Below are 16,277 nucleotides of genomic sequence, written 5' to 3'. Positions count from 1 at the left end.
AACATCTCACAATTCACTTCAGAATACTCAACAACTTAATTAATTTTGATGATTAGTTTAAAAAAGCATTTTTAATGAATATTTTCAATAAATTGAACTATTTTATTCATTTTTTTTCTGTTAATTTTTTCAAGGTAAATCTATGACATCGGTTCTCTTCGAAGGTTCAAAAGTCGACCGCTACAATTTTTTACAGATTTTGTAAAACAATATGAATAATATTTATGTTACTTGGGGAAATGAAATTTGAGAGAAATAATATATAAAAGAAAGCAAAACATTCAACGCGAAACATAGAAGAAACATTAATGGGTAGTCTACCGGGTGGATGTCTATGTTTTTGCCAGCGCCGCCTGTCACTGAGAAAACAAAAAATTGTGTGGTTAAGTGCTCACTCGAATGTTTGGTTTTGCATTCCTTGGACAAAGATTACTGCATTTTCTCCGATAAATACCAGTCAGTTGTGCACCCTACATATCCCCGCGGTGCCCCCTCGGGCGATAGCCTGAAAATCGGCCGCCGAAAGACAGATTTTGTGCTTGAAAGTGAGAGTGAAAAGGTGTCTAGATCGCCCATTGATAGCGCATGGTCGTATTTTTGGGGCTCTTCTGGCAGCATTTTCATCAATTTCTCCAGCAAAAGTGTCCGGGAGTGAAAGTTGCGAATATTTGAGTAAGTAGTGAGTGCTAAAGAGTGAATTCTCGGGTGAATTTGGAAGGAAAAAGTGAGAAGAAGTGATTTATTGTGATCCGGAAGGTCCAGGTGTGTTTGGATTCAGGATGGAGGTGAATGGGGATGTGGCTAGGCTGGCTGGGGAGTTGGCTCGTGCAGTGGAGGTCACAATGAACACACATGCCACGCAGAATGATCGGATGGAGGCGTATATGGCATGTGAACGTTTCAAAGAGACTTCTCCACTCTGTGCCCAGGCCGGTCTATTTCTGGCCAGTGGGCAGTTTCCGCTCACAGTACGACACTTTGGGCTGCAGCTGATGGAGCACACGGTAAAGTTCAAGTGGTACAGTATCTCGCAGCAGGAGAAGATTTTTGTGAAGGAGAATGCCATGAAATTGCTGGCCAGTGGAGTTGGTCCAGCCGAAGATGCTTCCTTGATGCACATTAAGGATGCTTTGAGTCGAATCATCGTGGAGATGATCAAGAGGGAGTGGCCACAGCAGTGGACGACGCTCCTGGCTGAACTTTCAGATGCCTGCGTCAAGGGAGAGGCTCAGACGGAACTGGTTCTGCTGATTTTTCTGCGCCTGGTTGAGGATGTGGCTCTGCTGCAGACAATGGAATCTAGCCAGAGGCGCAAGGATATCTATTCAGCCCTCACGGCCAACATGACGGAGATCTTTGACTTCTTCATGCGATTAATTGAGCTCCACGTGAGCAACTTCCGGAGTGCCCAAGTGGCAGGAAGTGCCCAGCAGGCTCTCAGTCATGCTCGGGTCGTTCAAGTTGTCCTGCCCACAATCACCAGCTTCGTCGAATGGGTTTCCATTGTGCACATTGTGGCCAATGAAGGACGCCTCCTTCAGATTCTCTGCATCCTGCTCAATGATGCTGCTTTCCAGATTGGTGCCTCTGAGTGCCTGGCCCAGATTCTCAGTCGCAAGACCGTGGCCAAGGAACGAATCCCACTGAGTCTCCTCTTTCGCACTGACTTCATCAGTTATATCTATCGCTCCGTAGCAGCAGCCGAAGCCTCTCTCCTTCCTGACACTTACACCTTCCTCAAGAAGGTCGTAGCGGTGCTGACGGGCCTGGCCCAGCATCTCACCCTTGGGAAGACAAAGGAAGAGGGCATTCCCTGCAACTCTCCCAGCTTCATCACATTCCTCGAGACAGTGATGATGCTCACGCGGCATCCGAGTCTCTCAGTGGCTCACGGGGGCGCCCTCATCTGGATTATGCTCCTGAGGTACGAGCATATCGCCAAGGATCCAGCATTTGTGGAGTACGTGCCCAAGATTATCGAAATCGCCGGACCCAAGGTCAGTTTATTTCAATCTTTATTTTTTTTTTAATTACTTTTAGCAATTTTCCATTGAAATGCGCATAATTTCTTGCCCAAAAATATTTTCGTCATTTTAACTTCTGACAGTTCCGTGTTAAAATTCCAACGCATCCATTTTATGAAAAAAAGAGGCAATAAAAGTTGAATATATTTATTACAAACAGAAAATTAGAAAAACAAATTTATTGAAAATTTCTAGACCTTTCAAATAAATCCAGTTTTGAACAAATCGGTTGAAGAATATGTCTTCCAGAGAGAATTAATTTTAATATTTTAAAATTCAAAATGGCGACTGTTCTAACGATGAGTATCTATGAACGAAATTAACGAAATTGCTAAGAAAATTAGGTAAAAAAAAACACTGATAAGCCCAGAATAGGCTTATGGTTAGCTGTGATGGCTATGATACTGTACAGAGGACCACACCGTGCTTGCAACTCGGAATACGTGTAAATTCGATTGAGAGTTCGCTAAAATCGGTTAAATGTAAAGAATCTCAGCTAAAAATATTAGAACCCTATAAAAAAATTTTCCACCATTTCCTACGAAATTCCTTAGGAAAATTTAAAGAAAGTCACTCACTCCCCGGGAGAAAATTCCTTTTCTCATACCCAGTGAATTCTTTAGGAGGCCATTAATGCAAAACTGCGAAGGAGTGTTACGCACTATCCCTAGGTACAGTTCCCATTTTTGAGGGAACATTTCACATAAATTTCCACGAGTAATTTGAGGAAAATTTTCGGAAAACTGTAAGATCTTTTTCAGTGATATAGCTGAGGAGGGTTTTTGAATTTTTCCCACTTTTCCGAAGAAATTTCCTACAAACTTCCTCGAGATATCTCGAAAAGACTACCGGAAATTTGGGGAATGTATCCTAGGAACATTCCCAGGAAAGGTTCATATAATTCTTGTCGTTTTTCTGGGGACATTTCCTACAAGATTTCACATAAAAATCTTGGTAAAATTCGTGGAAAACTGAGATATTTTTTCCACGGATATAATCGGGAAAATTTGATAACTTACTCTCCAGTGCATTTCAAAACTTTTCCGAGAAATTTGGTTGAAATTCAGAATAAAGTGCTGGCAAAACGTCCCAGTGGTCCCAGGCTTTACGAAGTGCTCAAACTGTGCGGTGTACTGTTTACCGGTTCTCAACCGATTTAAATCGATTCACAAATCAGTCAAAAGATCCCCTAAAATAGTTTTAAGAGAGTAATGGAATTGTTCTTATGACGAAAATTACTTATCGGTTCATAAGCAGTTCATTACCGGTTCAGAACCGATTTGAATTGGTTCAGTTTTATCGCAAATTCCAAGACTTTTCCAACGAGCCCAAACATGATACCGGATAACAAATATATATTTGGTGAAATTTGAATTTTTTGGAAGGGTATTGAAATTTCGAACCCGGCTGCATCGGTCTTCAACGGTAATGAACCGGTTAAGTACCGATTTTTGAATAATTTTGCATCCCCAATAATTAATATTCCCTAAAAGTAATGTTTTTTCTGTTTTTCCCAAAATTGGCTCAAGCTTTTTCAATGATTTTTGGCCGGAAAATTCGCCATTTTGAATTATTGAAGGCCAAAGGTCAATCACTTTGGAGGGCCCATTTCTCAACCGATTTGGTTAAATTTGGATTTTTTGGAAAGGTATTGAAATTCTGAACCCGGCTGCATCGGTCATAATCGGTCATCGCAAAATAGAGTCCGGTCTATTTCGACAAAATAAGAGTTGGGTTGGGATGGATCGGACCCATCGTTAGACAGATCTCGATCTCAGATACAAGATACAAAAATTTCATCGAAATCGATTCATAAACACCGAAAATACAGTCAGGTTGAGACACTTTTAATTATATAGCTCAGTTCAGAGACCATCGAGGGAGAAGTGTGACCCAATGTTGTAAGGGTCTTAAACTCAGCTACAATATACTAAAATTCAAAGAAAGACAATCGTCTAGTTTTCGAAATATTCGACATCGAATTTTCGAAAATCGATTTTTCGATTAATCAGTCCTTAGATTGAATCGGACGAGGTTGGTGTGTTGTGTTCAGAAGAGTAATAGCATTTAAGGAGAGCTTTCCGTATCACCATTTTTTTGTCAGTGGATTAGGAAGCCTGTCTATTTTAATCGAAAGCTCGTAGGTCCAGCTATAACGTACCAATATAACAAAAGTTATAACACCCTCAATTCACTAAATTGGAAGTGCCCTCTAGTTGTACCCTTTTATCTGACACTGGGGGGAAACAGTGGCGCAATAGGCAAGACCGTTGGCTCTTGGCCGGATCGATTCCCCGGCTCGACTTACTGTTGTGAGTTCGAGTCCCGCCCGGTGCAAAGATCTGAATGTCTAATGTAGACAATTTTCATATGTTAATAACGTAGTATAATGCACCGCCTGCGCCCAACAACTCCGGGAGCATGGAAGAAGCATCCACAATGCGGTGAAGGCGCACCTGGGCAAATTTACAAACGGACTAGCAGATCCTTCTAACACGGGATATGTACATTGTAAAAATGATTACCTTTGTAATGAATATATTTCGATACCATTAATAATAACACAGTGCAACAAAATGAAACTTTTTTTCTTGGGATGGAAAATAATGAGTAGTTTCTTGTTCCTTGGTATGTCCTGAACATTTCTCCCGAAGAAACTTGTGGTCCATCACGTCAAGTTTCTGAGATATCTTAAGAAAAAGATCTTTAAGAAATTTTTCGAAATATTTGAAAAAAGTTGTTTATAATCAATAACGGTACATCCTAGGATGTTGGTATCAAAGGATAACTCAAGGATGAGTAGAGGAGGATTCAAGGACATTTTTCCTGGAACATCGCATATCCCTATCCCTCATTTTTTTTAGATTTGTTTCATAAACTCCTAAATGTCCTCCAAGCCCATGAAAAGGATTCGTGGGACGACTTGAATCCTTTACAAAAATAGTCTCCTGAATATCATAGGTTCGTAAAATATACCGTTATCCAGAAATTACGTATTTGAATGACTTATGAACCACAGAATTTTCTCTCAAAAATTCATTATTTTATTTCATATCTTAACAACATGCACTATAAGTCAATAAGACTTCGATATGGCATCGATCGGGCTCAAATTTTAATATGTTATAGCTGGGCCTTAGATCTTTCGATCAATACTAAACTTAAGGTCCACCGACCCCCCTGACCCGAGCTATAAGTGCCCAAAAAACAATTCTTAAAATGGCCATAATTCCGGTTCTAATTGTCAGAATTTAAAAAGTGAGGGCATTTTGGAAAGCTCTCGTGAAATTCAACTTCTCCTTCTAACGTCGCAAGTTCATAAAACCACCGCTAGGGGCGCTATAATTAAAAAGAAAATTTTTCAATTTTCCAAAATTAAATAACTCAAAAATTTCTTTGTGCATCGGACTGAAATTTTAGTATGTTGTAGCCGCAGATTATACCTATCAAACAAAAAAATACTTAAGTCGATCCATAACCCCTGACCCGAGCTATAAGGGGTCAAAGTTCAAAAATTGACCGGCCTTTATCTGCGGTTCTAATTAACATTTTGAGTTAAATTTTGGGTTTTTGGTTTCGTCTCGATGACCACTTTCAGACGAAAGTTCAAAAAGTCACCACAGGTGGCGCTGCGATATCGTCAAAATTCATCAACATTCAAACTCATTTTTTCAAAACTTCAAAAAATTTTTCAAAAAAAGTTAATAAAACCGGAGATATGAGCGATCAAAGTTCACGAAATTTAAAACATCATATCTTCTGTGCTTTTTGACCGAATTTGATTAACTCTAAAAAGCAAGGATTTTGATTCTCTTTTGTCATAAATGTGATGGATGGTGGATTACAAAGAAAATTAAACTTATGAGACATTAGAATTTATTTGTAGAAGATATGAAATAAAATAATGAATTTTTGAGAGAAAATTCTGTGGTTCATAACTCATTCAAATACGTAATTTCTGGATAACGGTATATTTTACGAACCTATGATATTCAGGAGACTATTTTTGTAAAGGATTCAAGTCGTCCCACGAATCCTTTTCATGGGCTTGGAGGACATTTAGGAGTTTATGAAACAAATCTAAAAAAAAAAATGAGGGATAGGGATATGCGATGTTCCAGGAAAAATGTCCTTGAATCCTCCTCTACACATCCTTGAGTTATCCTTTGATACCAACATCCTAGGATGTACCGTTATTGATTATAAACAACTTTTTTCAAATATTTCGAAAAATTTCTTAAAGATCTTTTTCTTAAGATATCTCAGAAACTTGACGTGATGGACCACAAGTTTCTTCGGGAGAAATGTTCAGGACATACCAAGGAACAAGAAACTACTCATTATTTTCCATCCCATTTTTGGCTGTTGCACAGTGTAATCTGACACTGGGTTCTAAGAAGTCCTTTACAACGGGTAACTCAGAATTAGAGTTTCCAAAGGGCAACCTAGAGCAATCTTAAGAGACGAGGTTGCTCCACATTTTTTAAGTAATTTTTTTGCCCACAGATCATCAAAATACTCTACCCGGCCAATCGCCCTGTTGAGATTACCTTGGATCCACGGGTGTTCGCCAGCATTGACTACGACAGCGAAGAAGAGTTTGCCCTCTTCTTCCATCGCTGCCGAACGGATTTCATTGACATCTTTCGCCAGGCCACAATGACAGCTCCTCTCGTAACCTTTGGTTTCTGCGAACAGTGGATGTCACTTCGACTGCAGAAGGCAATGGCTGGGGAGGTGACCAACATGACAGTACAAGATCCAGCCTACATGGAGTGGGAGGCACTTAGCTATGTTCTCGATGCAGTTATTGGGCGAATTTTGCTCGTAACTGAACGTCCGTCAGTTCAATCAGGTCTTAGGTTGTTAGAGGAGTGTCTGAAGGTAGATACTCCTGATCCTTTGGTCCTCTCAATCATTCTCTCGTGCATTTCGGCCCTATTTATGTTCCTCAGCATGTCTTCGTGTCAGATAACGGCTGGAAATTGTGTAGCCATGTCGGGTGTATCTCTTCTGCCGCGTGTGCTGCAGAAGATCTTTGCGTGCTTGGTGTTCAGAGATCAGAGTCCTGAACCAAGTGTCACGTCAACGAAGGCCGTGAAGAATCTCAGGCGACATTCGGCAGCGCTGATGGTGAAGCTGGGGATTAAGTATCCACTGCTTCTGCTGCCGGTGTTCGATCAGATCAATGGCACGGTACAGGGATTGATTGGAACTCCCAATCAATTGAGTCGTGGTGAGAAGACCACGATGCAGGAGGCTCTGCTGCAGATATCTAACCATTTCTGCGATTATGAGCGTCAGACGGCCTTTGTGGCGGAGATTATTGCCGAAGGGCGACAACAGTGGTTAAGTCTGGTGTCAGCTGTCAAGTCACCCAGAGACTTTATCCACTATGTTGGGTTGGACATTGAGCCGAGGCCTCAGGGGGAAACCCCAACCCATCCCACGGTTATCAATCGTACTCAACTAACTTATGCCATCAATATTGTTGTTGGGGTCATTAAACGCTGCTCCTGGCCCGATGATCCCGACAGAGCGTCCCGTGGTGGTTTTGTTGTGGGCCTCACGGAGTCTGGCAACCCCATATGTCGAAATCCTGCCACTCCGCATGTCATTCCCCTCCTGCCGCACATCCTTAGTCTGATTCGCGTGGTCAATGAGCTGTTCTCTAGCCTGCATCTCATGGTGGAGGCCTTTAGGGGTGTTCATGCGATTTTGGAGTCTGAGAAACGAGCTCTGATTGGAATGCCTGTGATTCCCAATGATCCAATGGATCCAGAGGCTGAGAAGAAGGTGCAAACAACTGAAGTTGATCGGATGCAGCAATTTTTGCATTTTCTCTTTGAGACAAATATCCATCTGATTGGATCGGCTGGACCGTCCCTCGGACGGGATCTCTATCAAATTCCAGGAATAGCAGATGCCGTAATTGGCAGTGTATTTGCCAATGTGGAAAATGTGCCAGACTACAGACTCAGAACCATCAATAGGGTCTTCATGAAGCCATTCGTGTTCTCCTGCCCACCAGCATTCTATGACGCTGTCCTCCTGCCTGTTTTTGCCTACCTGGCACCATTCAGTAAGTTCTTTCCCCTGTACTGCATTGAAAAAATTGCAAGCAATGTTGTGCATTTGGTCACATGGAGAACAGTTGCTGCATGTGATCATGTTGCAACATGTGCACCGAAGTACATGGTGATAATAAATTTGTGGTTGATTTCCTGTCGTTTTCAGTGCTCAATCGCCTGACTGCTAGATGGCAGTACATCTCGTCTCTGTACGAGAGCGGCGAACTAGGTGAGGATGTTAGTGATACGCAGGAAGTCATTGAGGACATGGTGTATCGGGCAATGGCCAGGGAGTACCTTGAGTTGCTCAAGGTAGCTCTCGTGGGTGGACAATTGACCACGGATCACAGCAATCCGTCAGACGAAACGATGGACCAAGATGACTTGTCTATGGATGGTCCTCCGCAACAATTATCCAGAGCTGCTCAGTCAGCAATGGCCTCAGAAATCATTAGCGATCTGGGCGGTAAATTACTTCACTGCCCAGCAACGTGCAGCTCAATAGTCATGACTGTTCTCAAGTAAGGATTTCTTTTAAGTTGCCGGACTTTCTTCTTTCTAAAAGGCTGTCTATTTCCAGCATTCTCACATGGAATGACAGCTGCTCTAGTTTCAAGGCGACGCTGCTAACGGGGCCAATCATTAGATATTTAGCTGCTGAGGGACTAATCACAGATTCTCTGGCATCTAGCACAATGATGTCAGTGCTTCAGTGTCTCCAGGTTCATGGACAACACGAAACAAATCAGGTAAGACAATTTGTCGAAATAAAGATAATTCCAGGTCGTTCCCAGGGCAGAACCAAGCATTAGTATCCGGGTTAGGGTTGGGATTGCGATGATCTTCTGCTGTTGTTCAACACTGCGATCCTTAGCACTTTGTATCTCTTCACGACTGGTCTTGTATTCCTTGATATAGGGTATCCCTTGTAGTTGGTAGCGTGATTCCCTATACTTACTTAGGTGGCACAACGACTCTTTGAGAGAAGGCCTCCGTCACCACACCCTTTCTTCGTCGGCCAGATATCCGGTACGCATTACCGAGCTAGCTCATTCTTCTCGCCTGGACAAAGTCCACAATGTTGGGTACCCCGTACAGCCGCTCCAACTAATAGTTCATTCTGATTCTGAATTCTTCCGTTGCAGCATCTTTCACAGACCCGAAAATCCTATGTAGGATCTGTCTCTAGAAAACCAAATGGTCCAGCACTTTGTATCTCTTTCTGGTCTTCTACTCTTGTAGTTTGTATCGTAGTTCCTCACGGGTCGTCCTCACGGGTCACGACGGGTAATGAAGTCGGAATAGAGGTTAACGAGTAGAAGTTTCTTTGCACTCTCGTCGATATTTTGATCAGGGAACGTCTCGCGGTCAACAAAGATCAAAGTATGGTCTGGAAACAGTACCTTTGATCCGCACAGAGGAGAGAAAGCTGCTGATCCTGTCCTACGACGAATCTACGGGCCTTTCCATGAGGAAACTACAGGAAAATTGCAAAAAATGATGAATAACGAACCGGAGGAGCTTTATAGAGAGGCCTACATTGTGGCCTCTATTCGGGCGAGAAGATTAAAGTTTTAGGCCGGACGCAATTGACAGTTATCGCAAGACTTCCTTTTATTTTTCTCGTTTTTGCAACTATGATTTCTTGTTGCGATGGATCGTAATACTCCTGCAGCAGATCTACAATCTCCTCCGTAAACCATGTTCAGCGTCAACATTTTCTTCTGACTGTCCTTTGCGGTAATCCCATGCGAGACCTGAGCCTTGCTCTTGGTTTTTTGTGACCATGAAGAAGATTCTTCGGTTCAGAAAGAACCTTGGACATCTCTCTACTGGAAATAATTTGTCTTCTCACCCGTAATGGAACAATTCCTGCTAAGGGATAGAGTTCGTCTACTAGCGTGCCCTTTAGGCACTGTGTTTCTCGTTACTCGTCGCCTATGAAACACTATTATTGACTTTTCTTTGCAAAATACGTCAGAACTGACTGACTGTGTGTATGTAAACATCTTGACGTGAAATGATGGTTTGCCTCTCTGGGTGCCAATGTCAATCACAGGCATATGCGTTGCTCACATGAATTTTAGCTTTAAGTGTAAATGATTTATTTTATTGCAATTTCTTCACATTTCTGACTGGGAATTTTGTTTTTGAGGAGGTTCTATGAGTATATCGCGTCGCAATAAAACCTCCGCTTGAATGTTCTGTTTTTCCCCACAAGTGGCGCTGGCAACACTTCTCAAATTTCAAAATTTCTCAAGCTCTTGGTCATTTTTCTTCACTATTTCCAAATTCCTCAGCATTCTTGCATTACCCTTGGAGTGCAAATCTACGAGATCCTTCGTCCAAAGTTCCCTGTCGTGATTGATGTGATGCAGAAGATTCCCAACATCACTGTGGCCGATGTGCAGAAGTTGGACGAGAAGATTGCCACTGGCAGTACGAAGGGGAACAAAATTGAGAAGGGAAAGAGGGATCTCTTCAAGAAGATCACCAGTCAAGTTAGTATTTCAAAGGAAACAAAACGGAATTCCCTGAAGGATTAATTTATGATCCTTATTTAGGTGATTGGCAAGAATGCAGGTCAATTGTTCAAGAAGGAGATTAAAATTGTGGAACTGCCACCTCTGCAGCTTCAGAATCTCCATCGTCGGAATCATCAGAATGCCCTCGATGGATCCATAGGTCCTACAATTTCTGAAATGTTCAACACGAAGAGCTAGGACGAAGCGATCGGAGGCACAAAGCAAGAAACTTCTTAGCAATGTGGCATCTAATCCAGTGAAGACAGAAAGGTAAGGAAAATGGACTGTTTGACAAGAAAAAAAATCGCAACTAGACTTCTTTGAAGAGAATATTTAGACAATACTTAAAGGAAAAAATTTTAGCAGAAGCATTTATACACAAATTTCTATCATCAAATTTTTGCTTAATTTATTTAGCTTTTTTTATTGTTTTGAAAACTGAAAAGACATGTTTTTGGAGATGAAGAGTATTTAGGGAAAAAATTAAAAATATACATATTTTTTTGGATCTTAATTGTGAAAATAATTCCAGGGTTTTACAGTTTTTTGAATATGAAATAGTGGTGCATATTTTTGTGGAAGTAAAAAAATAAATAATAAGGATTCTCAAAATAATCGCAATTTTCTTATGGACTGAAGAGAGTTTGCTTTATTATTTCGAGGTTATGTATGACCTAACCTAAAAAGAAAACCATAAAATTTAATTTACGAGTTTGCACATGAGATTTTCATGATCATTTGCAAATTTAAAATTTTTTCTTACAGAATTTATTAAAAAAAAATCTTAAAAACATTGAAAATTGACAGTTTCTTTTTTTGAGGTTAGAATGGTTCATGTGAATTATGAGTATAAAGAACGTTTTAATTAGTTTTATTATTGTGGCTAAATTATTGTCCAAAAATTTCTCCAAACGCCAGATATTCCGCTTCACAATGTGTTTGGTGTTGAATTAGTTTAACATAACCTAAAACTTTCCGAATTAAATTTTTGATCAAGACGACAATGTAACCTAAAAGCTCTTTTCTTTAATGCAATCTTAAATTTACAAACTAACCTCTTGTTCTCGGAGATTTACTCGTAAAATCCTAAAGTTTTCTACACAAAGTTAACTATTAAATCGTTTTCATGATAAATCCAGTGGATTTGTCATACATATTCTTGGAAAAAGAACCTCAGAAGAAGTTCTCAACAATGTGGATAAAATCTGGACTCAAGAAATAATGACAAGCAATTTTTGAAAAAACTTCAATCCTTAATGCTTTTATAGGTTATGAAATTTTTAGGTTATATCATCCCGCTCCAGAGAAGAAACTCTTGAATGCAATGTTCACAAAATATTTCGTGATACTTACAAGATTCACCGAATTTTGTCGTTTCTGTGAAAAGAATTTATCGGAATTTTTAAAAATTGCAATCAAATAATCCAAATTTACATAAAGTATTGGGTAAAGAAAGCGGTATTATCCATAGAATATTTTCAAAAGAATTCCCATGGATTTGAAGTGGATTTTTTTTTCTGCGAAATATTTGCCAGGAAATCGTCCTAGATTTTTTCCATGAAATTGTTCTTCGGATTTCCCTTAGAAAGACGCAGACATTTACCGAAAAGAGTCCAAAACCGAAAAATCCTATGGAAAGAAAGTGGAATTTTCCATGGATTTCTTCAGCTTATCCCGAATACGTTTCACGTTTGGTTTTCCATATAAATCTTACGGGGAGAAACTTTATTTTTGCATCGCGAAACTTAAATATTGTATCGCAAAACCCGAGAAAGAAACCCAAAAATTGCATTGCGAAACCCGAGAAACCCAAGAATTGCATCGCAAAACTCGAGAAAGGAACCTAAAAAGTGTATCGCGAAACCCGAGAAACTCAAGAATTTGCCTCGAGAAACATGAGAAACCAATTTTTGCATCGCGAAACCCGAGATAGAAGCTCAAGAATAGCTTCGCTAAATCTGAGAAACACAATTCTTGCATCGTCAAACCCGAGAAAGGAACCCAAAAAGTCCATCACGAAACCCGAGAAACCCAAAAATTGCATTGCGAAACTCGAGAAAACCAAGAATGGCATCGCGAAACCTGAGAAACCCAATAATTGCATTGCGAAACCCGAGAGAGAAGCCCAAAAATTGCCTCGTGAAACTTGAGAAACCCAAAAAGTGCATTACAAAATCCGAGAAACCTAAGAATTTTCCTCGCGAAACCTGATAAACCCAATTTTTGAATCTCAAAACTTGAGAGAAACTCAAAAATGTATCGCGAAAACCGAGAAACCCAAGAATTGCCTTGCGAAACTTGAGAAACCCAAGAATTGCCTCGTGAAACCCGAGAGAGAAGCTCAAGAATAGCCTCGCGAAATCCGAGAAACACAATTCTTGCATCGCGAAACCCGGGAAATCCAAGAAACCCAAGAACTGCCTCGCGGAACCCGTGAGACCCAGTAATTGCCTCTCGAAACCCGAGAAACCCAAGAATTGCATCGCGAAACCTGAGAAACCAGAAACACTTGTAAGAAAAATGGGAATTAATTACCCCTTGATTGAAATGGAATTTCTTCGTCTAAATTCCATGAAAATCTTTCTAGAATTCCGCGGAATATTGAAATTTAGAAGCTTAATTTCCAATGGAATTTACGTGGATTTTTGCTATACAATCAATTTGCTATCAGTATAACCTCAAAATTTGAGAATACTTTTTTATTTTAATTTTGTATATTTTTTTCTAAAATCTGTTACAGTAGACTCTCGCTCAATCGGCTCTTTCTCAATCGGGCGACAAATTTTGTTGACAATTTTCACGTTTAATTATGAAGCTAATTTGCTCAAATTCACTGTAGTTCTTCCTATTTTATCGTGATTCTTTATAATTGAGCGCTTTTTGTGGAATTTACAAAGGCTTTGACGCTCAATTCTATCGCTAAACCGGATGACATTTTGCCCCATATTCCCGATTGAGAGAGAGTCTACTGTAAATGAAAAATTAATTCAATTGCTTTCAAAGCATTTGATTGATAGGTTAAAAAAGAAACACAATTGAGGTTATGTATTGTAATCTTTATTTTTTTATAAAAGCATCGAATTCTAACCTTACAACGTTCCAATCTGTTAACAATACAGCTTTTGAGACCGGAAAAATTACCTTTTACCTCGACGAAAAAAAAACATAAATATTGCATCACTATTTTCGACATGAAACTGTAATTTTCAGCCATTTCTTTCCCAAATCAAATTTTATTGCAAAAATATTTTATCTAAATAATTAATTGATTGATAATGACAATAAAGCCTACAAAAAAATCACTTTTTTTCTGGTAGAAAATTTTATTAATGTATAAAATAGGTTGAAGAACAGCAATTCTCATTCCATTAAAACATGAGAGAAGACTCTTAAAAAATCTCTTCAGAGAAAGAAAAATCATTACACAATTTTTGTAGCTCGTAAGGAATCTAATTTATAATCTTTAGTAGAACCTTTTGTTGTATCCTCTTTTGTAAATAATTATCCAGAGAAAGAAAAAGATGAAGAATAAGACAGAAAAAAGGTGTTTTATTGAAGAAAAATAAGAGTTTCTACTTGGCTTTGTGAACTTGCTCGATGTGATTGATGCCCTCCCGGATTGTGGACAGATTGTTCTTCCAGGAGTGCAGAAGATCTCTCAGCTGCTGCCACTGAGCTCGTCCGAAGGTGCGGTGCATTGTGCTGGAGATGTGAACTTTTCGAGCAGCCTGATCCATTCGTGCTCTGACCAGTTTCGTCTTCAGAACTTCAATGATGAAGGGTTCAACTTCATTCTCTCCGATCTGGAGTTCCCGCTGAAGCAGCTCAAAGGACATTTCGGGATAGGTTTCGGCGAGCTTCATGAAGGACAGCAGGCGCATCTTCTTCATGTTCTGCTCGTGATTGAGGCCCTGCGACGTCACGAATTCCTTGTGATTCTGGTAGAACTGCAAGTAGCTGGGCAGTTTCTCGCTGACAAAGACGGAGAGGAGATCGTGAATGAGTTCTCCCTCGAGGAAGCGAACGGGTTTGAGAGAGAGCAGAGGATCCAGGAGGAATGTATTGGGATCAGCCAGAGCTGTCACGATGCATTTCATTGCATCCTCCCGGGCGCACGAAGCATTCTCCTCCGTGTACGTTCCCAGCAATTCAATCATCACCTTAGCCGCCAATTCGGTATTGCTGTCCTTCAGCACTTCATGGAGCAGCCGGTAGAGCTTCTGGAGCTGCTCCGTCGACGGTGGACACTGAGCAAATTGCGTCCGGAGACTCTCAACGCCCGTGAACACTTCCCGCACCTGATCCACTTGCTTAGCCACCTGAACCAGATGGTAGTAAACATGGTACTTCAGGGGCGAAGATGGCTCAAGATTATTGAAGAGCCTCCACAGACTCTGCAAGCAAACTTTGGCCAGAGCTGGCTCCGGAGCCTTAGTCAATTTCTCACAGAAAGCCAAAACAATGTTCTCTCCACGATCCAGAGGAATCTGCAAAAACAAAATCGTCATTTCCCATCCCAAAAGCCCCACCCAATCCCCCTTTTTCCCCGGAAACTCACAGAAACCATTATGGACACGATGCTGTTGAGGATTCCGTCAATCTGGCTGGGTTCACCATCCTTGAAACACACATCGCACACCCCAATGATCTTGTGCAGGTCATCCTCAATGCCCTTGGGAGATTTCTCCTCCGAAATTTCCGCTCCGAGGCTTTTAAAGTACTTCCGGAGCTCTTGAGCCTGCAATTTTGACCAAAAACATAACCTCAAAATCTCTGTTGGTTTCGAAACCGCTTTTGCAGGTGAAAAAGCTTCTCTCAGGGCATTTTACCTGATCCTCGAGGGAGAGGTCGATGAATACTGCAGGTCCAGTCATAGTTTTCCGGGAAAATTCACACAATTCGAGGGGAAAACTGAGAAAATTGGGTCTCGTTGGCTAACACGTCGCAGTCTCCCGTGTTTTGGTGTGAGAGAAGAGAGAACGAGAGAGAAAGCACCCAGCTTGCAGCACGTACTCATGCCATATCACTACTCTGTACCAATATTAGTACCAATACCAAAAATTAAAATTATTTTAAATACAGTGCCCGCTCTCTAATCCGGACGAGTTATCGACGGTTACATTTAAAATAATTTTAAGGTCTTGTTATGCGTAAGATAAGGACCCTATGTCGACCACTTAAGGAGATCTTTTGTGAAAAACTTATGAAAAAACAGTTATAATTTGTCTTTTTTGATAGGGGTTTTATCTAAAACTATAGTATAGATCTTTATCTATCTTATGGTGAACTTCATTTAGGCATAACATAACTTTAAATTACAAAAAAATTAAACTGTTTTAAAAATGCGATGTTTTCCTCTACTCGACCACTCTGATATCAAAGTGCCTTTACTCGACCACCTGGGGTTCCTCTACTCGACCACCCATCTTTTCTAAGAAATTAAATAAACCACAAAACTATAAAGTCATGCATTTAACTTTGGCTTTCTAACACTTCATGAATAAAGTTAAAATTAAGTCAATCATTAATATAAAATAGGAAAACACAGTTTTATGAATTTATTCAAAAGTAGTAAAACATTTAACTGAAAAAGCTCCACTTCCTATGATTCGTCGACAGGTCGAATTGAGGAACATTATATTTGAAATACACTTTCA

General features: G+C 40.3%; 2 protein-coding genes across 2 annotated transcripts; one reads left to right on the top strand and one right to left on the bottom strand.

The window, feature by feature from the left end:
* The first annotated feature begins 341 nt into the window (after window positions 1-341).
* LOC129802301 (exportin-5) lies at window positions 342-11,235 on the top strand. Its single transcript, XM_055848016.1, has 6 exons — window positions 342-1,997; window positions 6,531-8,106; window positions 8,262-8,616; window positions 8,676-8,844; window positions 10,396-10,596; window positions 10,660-11,235. Exons 1-6 carry the CDS (start codon window positions 780-782, stop codon window positions 10,816-10,818), a joined length of 3,678 nt encoding a protein of 1,225 aa, XP_055703991.1. The 5' UTR covers window positions 342-779; the 3' UTR covers window positions 10,819-11,235.
* A 2,914-nt stretch (window positions 11,236-14,149) lies between these two features.
* LOC129802310 (eukaryotic translation initiation factor 3 subunit M) lies at window positions 14,150-15,613 on the bottom strand. Its single transcript, XM_055848029.1, has 3 exons — window positions 15,450-15,613; window positions 15,179-15,358; window positions 14,150-15,107 (listed from the first exon to the last, which is right to left on the bottom strand). The coding sequence occupies exons 1-3, from the start codon at window positions 15,492-15,494 to the stop codon at window positions 14,193-14,195; spliced, it is 1,140 nt and encodes a 379-aa protein (XP_055704004.1). The 5' UTR covers window positions 15,495-15,613; the 3' UTR covers window positions 14,150-14,192.
* Window positions 15,614-16,277: the final 664 nt, after the last annotated feature.

The sequence above is a fragment of the Phlebotomus papatasi genome, chromosome 2, assembly GCF_024763615.1.
Source record: "Phlebotomus papatasi isolate M1 chromosome 2, Ppap_2.1, whole genome shotgun sequence".
NCBI lineage: Eukaryota > Metazoa > Arthropoda > Insecta > Diptera > Psychodidae > Phlebotomus > Phlebotomus papatasi.
This window is presented reverse-complemented; position numbering and strand designations above follow the sequence as displayed.

Excerpts from the sequence above, each read along its gene's own strand:
- LOC129802301 (XM_055848016.1), top strand. The coding sequence starts at position 780 with ATGGAGGTGAATGGGGATGTGGCTAGGCTGGCTGGGGAGTTGGCTCGT. Across the intron at positions 1,998-6,530 it reads TCGAAATCGCCGGACCCAAG|ATCATCAAAATACTCTACCC; the intron begins GTCAGTTTATTT and ends TTTTGCCCACAG. Across the intron at positions 8,617-8,675 it reads ATAGTCATGACTGTTCTCAA|CATTCTCACATGGAATGACA; the intron begins GTAAGGATTTCT and ends GTCTATTTCCAG.
- LOC129802310 (XM_055848029.1), bottom strand. The coding sequence starts at position 15,494 with ATGACTGGACCTGCAGTATTCATCGACCTCTCCCTCGAGGATCAG. Across the intron at positions 15,359-15,449 it reads ACCTCTCCCTCGAGGATCAG|GCTCAAGAGCTCCGGAAGTA; the intron begins GTAAAATGCCCT and ends TCAAAATTGCAG. Across the intron at positions 15,108-15,178 it reads TCGTGTCCATAATGGTTTCT|ATTCCTCTGGATCGTGGAGA; the intron begins GTGAGTTTCCGG and ends TTGTTTTTGCAG.